This window comes from Macaca fascicularis, chromosome 2 (genome assembly GCF_037993035.2).
Source record: "Macaca fascicularis isolate 582-1 chromosome 2, T2T-MFA8v1.1".
NCBI lineage: Eukaryota > Metazoa > Chordata > Mammalia > Primates > Cercopithecidae > Macaca > Macaca fascicularis.
The window spans coordinates 135,478,539-135,485,664 of NC_088376.1; the positions used below are offsets into that span (position 1 = coordinate 135,478,539).

At 48.8% G+C, this 7,126-nt stretch overlaps 1 protein-coding gene across 1 annotated transcript in view; it reads right to left on the bottom strand.

The window, feature by feature from the left end:
- Positions 1-4,121, bottom strand: part of RYBP (RING1 and YY1 binding protein) — a 71,702-nt gene extending 67,581 nt beyond the window's left edge. Inside the window, exons 1-2 of the mRNA XM_045385878.2 lie at positions 3,906-4,121; positions 3,025-3,150 (exon numbers count right to left, since the gene is read on the bottom strand). Of these exons, the coding sequence (XP_045241813.1) occupies positions 3,025-3,150; positions 3,906-3,937 (158 nt within the window). The 5' untranslated portion in view covers positions 3,938-4,121. The remainder of the gene's footprint in view (positions 1-3,024; positions 3,151-3,905) is intronic.
- Between the last annotated feature and the right edge of the window lie 3,005 nt (positions 4,122-7,126).

Consider the following 7,126-nt stretch of genomic DNA (forward strand, 5'->3'; position numbering starts at 1 on the left):
CCAACACGTATTGACAATACATCTAACATACAGATCTCTCCTGCTGCCCCTGAACCTCCACACAGCCTAGGTCACCTTCTTCCCTTAACAGATTCCTTAAGACCATCTCATCGTTCATTCGGCTCTATTGCTGCTCCAAAAAGAAGAAAAAAGACTTCATTCTCAATCACCTTAACACTTCCACCTGCAGAATTAAAAATATCTGATGTACATGGTAACAGTGAAATGGGGCCAGGTGATTTTGTAAAAACTAACTATCCTTGTCCAAAAGAAATGGAGAAGAAGGAATCCTTCTAACTGATTCCCTAAGCCAGACCCCTCCTTCCGTAGAGCCTTTATAATTGGAATTATGGTCATTCCCATACATGGTTTATCAACCTTTTAACACTCCCCTCGACTCTCTCCAATCCCTTCAGCAGCATCTTTCATATCCTACGAATTTAATAAGTGTTCTTTAGACGAATGGCAGTATTTTCCCGATCAAATCAGCAGTATCAACTGTACCCTCAAAGGGCAAATATAGTTCTCTATCATACCGGCCTACCACTAAGTCATAGGTGGTTTCCTTGGTTGACTGGTAGATGATCAGTGATGAGAATGATCAAAAACTGCCAAATAACCACCGGCTAGCCAACTAGCTAGAATTCTTAAAATACATAACACCAGCTCAGAGCAATGAAACACAATTTCTGTGCCCCGAAACAAATTATTCTAAAAATCACAAATATTTGCCTATTATCCAGCATTCAAAACACAAGTTTTCTACTGCCATCATTCAATACCAAGTCTGATTAAAACTACACAAGACAGAAAATGTCAAGTTCATATTCAAACCTTTGAGGTACAAAAAAAATACAAGAAGCCCAAGAAAAAAACATGGCAGTAACCAGTATCACAAAGAGATTAACCAACAGTTAACACACGAGACAGGATAGGATGAAAACCTGTCAAACTCACTTCTCCACATAAAACCTGTTCATAATGTAGGAAAACCAAAACGTTATTTGTATTCCAATCAATGATGACTTCTGAATAGCTCTAGAACACCAAAATATTGACAATAACCAAATTGAAACAAATTGTGGCCAGTTAAGAGTGTCATGAATGGACACAGTTTTCAGTCCTCATACCTGTTAAATCTGTACTCAAATCCTATTAAATGGCATCAGAAAATTACTCGAAGACCCTTAAAGTACATGCCTTTCCTTGTTCCTGAATAGATTCTAAAATATTTTCACTGTGAATAATTCAGTATTTGTAAGCGAAGTTTCAACTGTCATCTGTGGCTCTGAAAAAAACTTTAAACATATATACTGTTTTCAAAAGTCAAAACCTTCCATGTGCTTCCGAAAAATTGATGAGTAAGGTTTTTTTAAATGCATGTTAAAAACTGAAATGCATTTCATTATGAGATAATCATTCCCAGCAATAAATCAGACATAAACTTTTGAATTTGGTTTACGTTTCTCTTCACCAGTAAGGTTCTCAAGTTCTTAGGAGTTTCCTAGTCATTTACTTGAACATCATCTACGGTAACACTCAAAGCAAAACCACAATAAAGAGGTTTGGCCTCTGAGGGATTCTACATGTAAAAAACATTACTCATAAATAATATACAATCACTACTGCTTTAAGTAACAAATACATTTCTAAAAACTTTCATGCCATTTGATGGAATTCCCTATTTTAGACAGCAAAACAAAATCTATGAAACTACTGATGCGTGTTTTTTACTTTAGATATATTCCATGATAATACAAAAATGCACTTAAAACAACGTATGGGGTAATATTTTTAGTTGAGTATTTTTATTCAAAGGTCTCATTATTCAAAGAGTGCAATTCACAGAAACAATAATTAGGCCAATTAATCCCAGAGTTAAGATTATTTTGGGTTGCCCAGTAATCCTATTTAATCCCAGGTATAAATAAACCAATGAAATCTTAACATGACATATTCATCTAATCAAAGAACAATATCCAGTTGGCACTGTGAAGTACTACTACACAGTCATACTGGAATGTCACCAATTCAAAAACAGTACCTGATAAAATGAGACTTTTGGCAATCAACTGTAATGTTTTAAAGGATTCACCAAAAACTCATTCTGTCTCACACAAGCCAATGCCTGTTCACTAAATGACACCAAGAACAGTTTCAAACTCTAACGTCAATGAAACAAATTCCAGACACAAATTATAACATGACCGGAAGACTACAAAATCAGTCTTGACATTTTATCCAAGTATTTATGAATGTTAAATCTAAAGTAGTTCAACTCATTTTAATATCACATGCAGTTTACGACCTTCATCAAAATGGAAAGGAATTCTTTCAACATTCTTTTAATCATAATACAGCTTTAAACACAAACTTCCATATAGTTACGCCCATTTCACCATTGTACAAAATCGTCCCCCATCACCACGCCACATAAGCTAGTCAAAGGAAAAAAAACAAAACAAAACAAAACTGACAGCTCAGCCTCCCACAAAATGCACTTACTTTATCAAATAGCGACATTTATTTTCCAGTGCAAGAAAGTAACAGACATTTGCAGCTCAATACAGGAAAAGCACAGCCAGCCTTACTACCCCCACTAAATTTCTCAGACAAGAGAAAAATAACTCGGGACAGGCAAATTAAAACCACTCTACACATGGCAAAAATATAAAAGGTCTATGTCCTACAATCCATAGCGATGGTACTGCTTCCTCTCTTCCCCAGTCAATACCAATAAGCCAACAGACACAAGTGTCAAATAAATCCAGTGTCTGTTTGAAATAAGATGAAAACCTGGGAAAATTCCCTCCCATAAATCATTTAGTGAACACAAGGCTTTTCACCCAACACATAATACACTCAACCCAAAAACATACACAACCCACCCCCAAATGCAAAAAAAGCCTTAATCAACAAGTTGGAAAGAGGGCAGAAAGTAAGGCTCACTACCCTCTCCCTCACTTTAAAAAACAAACAAAAAAAAAAGTCCTTTAACAAAAGGTAACACAGATCTTCAAGTACCTGGTGGAGGTGCCTTTCCTCACATCGCAGATGCTGCATTTAAAGGCTTCAGCACTGTTTCTGAAGGTGCAGACGCTACAATCCCAAAACCCCTCGTCTGCGGCAGGTTTCGCTTGTCTTTTTGGCCTTCGGAGGAGTGGAGAGTGGGGGGAAAGGGAGGGCAGAGGCAGGGAGCAGGAAAACGGGGGAGAGACAGCAAAACACAAGCGCGGGTGAGCCGTCGTAATTTCGCAGGAATCCAATGCTGGAAACTTCGCTCGAGAGACCACCCACCCACCCTTTCCGGGGACTGGAAGAGGGAGCGAGGAAGGGAAGGGGGCGCCCCCACTGGCACCCTGCAAGCCCCGGGCCCAGGCCGGATAGCCTTGCACACCAGGCGGTGGCGGCGGCGCCCCGGGAAGGGCCGCGGCGGGCGCAGGAAGCGGGCGGACTTGTGGACTTGAGCGTGGGGCTGGGGGGGCCGGGAGGGGAGCCGCGGGCCGGATCTGGAGGGGGCGCGCAGGGGCAGCCCGAGGCCGGCGGCGGGGAGTGGGCCGGCTCCTTCCCTCTCCCCTCCCAAGCTCGCGCCCTCCCTCCCTCCCCACCTGGTTAAATCTCCCTTTGTCTGGGAGGAGTGGCGGCGGCGGCGGCGGCGGCGACGGCGGCGGAGGGCGGCTGAGGAGGAGCCGCCATGGCTGCGGCGCGCACGGCCGCCGGCCCCGAGCGGGAGCGACACCGCCTCCCGCCGCCGCCGCCACCGCCCGCCGCCTCCCCCCGCCCCCGGATCTCCATCTTAGCAGCGCCTCCCCCCGCCCCGGGTGGCTCCGGGGCCTAGTCGTTGCCGGCCCCCGCCCGCCCCCAGCCCTCCCTCCCCTTCCGCCCCCTCCGCTCGGAGCAGGTACCTGGTCGGGCTCTTCTTGTCGCCCATGGTCATGGATGGGCTGTACCCCCGCCCCCCCCAAGCCGAAACCGGCGCCGCTCGGAGGAGAAACGCCGTCCGGGGAGTCGTCGCGGACCGGCCCCCCTCCCTCCCCCGCGCCCGCCCGCCCGCCCTCAGCCGCTGGGGCTCGAGCTCCGGCCGCCGCCGCCGCCGCCGCTGCCAGTCTCCGGACGAGACTAGTCCCCGCCAGCGCCGCCTCCGCCGAGTGACTGACGAGGGGCGGGGCCGGGCGCCGCGCGTCACGCGCCGTGCGGCCAATGGGAGGGCGGCGGCCGGCGCCGCGAGGGCGGAGGCGGGGCGCGGGGGAAGGCGGGGCGTGGCGGACGTGGGCCGGGCCGTCGGTGTGCGTGCCCGGGAGTGTGTGCGCGCTGGGGGCGCGCGTGCCTGTCGGTGGCCCCGCGGCCCGGCGCGGCGGAGCGTGCAAGCCCGGCGGAGCGCACGTGGCCGCGCCCGGGAGCTGGCAACTGGCTTCGGGCCTCGCACAGCCGCCCCGTGAGGCTGTTGCTGGGACCCCGGCCCCGAAGCCGCCCCGGGGAAGTAGTTCCACGCAGTTTGCGCGCGCCGCGGGAGCTTGCAACAACCTCACCGCTCGCAGCGCCTCGAGGCTTGCAGTGCCCTGGGGGCCGACAAGGTCCTCCTTTGGACCGCTTTCCCCCGCGCCCTTCTGTTCCTCTGCCACGCGGAGCTTTGTATTTGCCTCTTCTGAAGTCCCTGCCTCCGGCCGAGACGCTAGCCCGAAGCCCCCCTCCCTGTCAGGCCCCTGACGCGGGAGAGAACTGTGCAGAAAGGGTGTGGCATAACTAAATGCCCCAGGCCAGACTCAGCTCCTGCTGGCGGACTCCTACTGGGATCCTCCTCTCCCCTGGAGTCTAAAGAGGGCGTTTCCTTAGGGAAGTTGCTATTCAAATTCTGGCGACCACATGCCCGCTTTAAAACCTCGTTCCTCAGCTCCTTCATCTCCAATATGGGGCTAATCCTCCCAGGGTTGTTTTGAAAATGCAGAGAAATCATGCATGGAAGGTTCGCTGATGGATGCCTGGTATTCACGAAGGACCAAAACAAGATATTGGGTATTAGGAGCTGTTATAACTGGGCCTGAATTGTGCACCATTCCTCCCGCGTTCGATTTTTGAAGTCGAGGAACAGGGTAGTGCCCTTCACTTTCTGCCTTGCTCCAAAAACGCTTGCCAAATTGTCTTGAACGTGACTCAGGACCTCTGTCCTCAGGCCGGGAGATCTGGTAGGAGGAGGACCCCAGATGATAAGATAAAAGACACAGATGGGGCTGGGCTGAAGCCCCAGGTTAGGGGAGGGACGGAATCTTAGAATGCTGCTAGGAGTTGGGCCCCAGGGATGGGGGGTTGGAGATAAGACAGACCCTCAGCCCGGTTTATGTGCAAATACAAAATAGATTGTTATCAAGACTGCCCCGTGGAAGGGAAGCATATCAGGGCTTGCGACCAGGGAAGCTCACTGAGACTGAGCACCCAGGGAGCAGGAAGTCCTAGGGATCAGTCCAGGTATCAGAAGGGAGAGAATAAAAGAGAGAAGGAATGTGTCAACAATAAGTTTGATCAGCACGCAGTGTCCTCTCCAGGCAGGCGCACCCAGGAGGGCCAGGAGAAGCAACACTGTTTAGCAAGGATCAGCAACCTCTCAAGGCCTCAATGCCACAGCTGCCTCCTTAGGGGAGGGATGAAAGAAGGAAGAGGAGGAGAGAGAGAAAGGGTTCTAGGGGTAAAAGAGCCGTAGAAAGCCAAAGGGTATGTACACAAGCCATGGCCCAGTGCAGCTGCGCCATGGAGCAGCCTTGGCCTCTGGTGTCTCCCTGGCATGCTCCCAGGACTCTGCCCCTGGCATAAAGGTCGTGAAAGAAACGGGGCACTAAGAAACCCCCACTGGAAGAGTGGCCTCCGGGGAGGTAGCTGGGAGCCATATGTAGTGGAAAGGAGACTTTGTTATTATTATTCCATACATAGAATAAAATACACAGATTTTCACACTGCAGCTTAGTGCATACATCTACACCCCTCTTTCCACCATTAGAACAATAAAACATTTTATCCTCCCAATGAGTCATCCCTCACTTAGGTAACCGCAATTCCGACTTCTGTCACCGAAGATTAGTTTTGCCTGTTCTTTAAGGTCATATGCAGGGGTCATATTGTCTGTACTCTTGTGTCTAGCTGGCACCTTTCGCTCAGCATAATATTTGTGATAACCATCCACGTTGTTGCCTACATCAATAGTTCATTTTTGTTTGTTTGCTTAAGTGTGTAGAATTCCATTGCAAATACACTGTAATTTATCCACAGGAGACTGACTGTTTTAGTATATCTTTTTGTATCTTTATCTTGTGTTATCTTTTCAAAAAAGTAAAAGTTTTTAAAAATGTGTTTAAGAAGGGCCAGGCATGGTGGCTCACACCTGTAATCCCAGCACTTTGGGAGGCCGAGGCAGGTGGATCACCTGAGATCGGAGTTTGAGACCAGCCTGGCCAACATGGTGAAACCCTGTCTCTACTGAAAATAAAAAAAAAAATGAGCCAGACGTGGTGGTGGGCACCTGTAATCCCAGCTACTCGGGAGGCTGAAGCAGGAGAATTGCTGGAACCAGGGAGACACAGGTTGCAGTGAGCCAAAATCACGCCATTGCACTCCAGCCTTGGCGACAGAACAGGACTCCCTCTCAAAAAAAAAAAAAAGTGTTTAAGAAAAAGAATTTTGGAGTAGAGAACTAATCTCTAGGAACTTATCGGACCTAAGGATCACCATGTGGTTGTAACTTTAGAGGCTGTAATTTCATTCAGATGTTGGAGGCAAATGTCTGTTGAAAGTCTCCGTGTAGGTGTATGAGCCAAATGGGACTACTTCTGGTACAGTGTGCTCCAGAGTCCCAGCTACTCGGGAGGCTGAGGTGGGAAGATCACTTGAGCACAGGAGGCAGAGGTTGTAGTGAGCTGAGATCACGCCACTGCACTCTCACCTGGGCAACAGAGTGAGCCTCTGTGTAAAAGAGAAAAAAAAAGTTGTTTGAAACCCATGGTTTTAGTGTAGATGCTGGTTAGCACTGGCCAAGAAATGTCCTGTATAACTGTTTCCACAGATACAAAAGACACATTCGAAGTCTACATTTTGACTTTCTTCCCCTCATTCGCTTCACTCACACCGGCTTCCTGGCTGT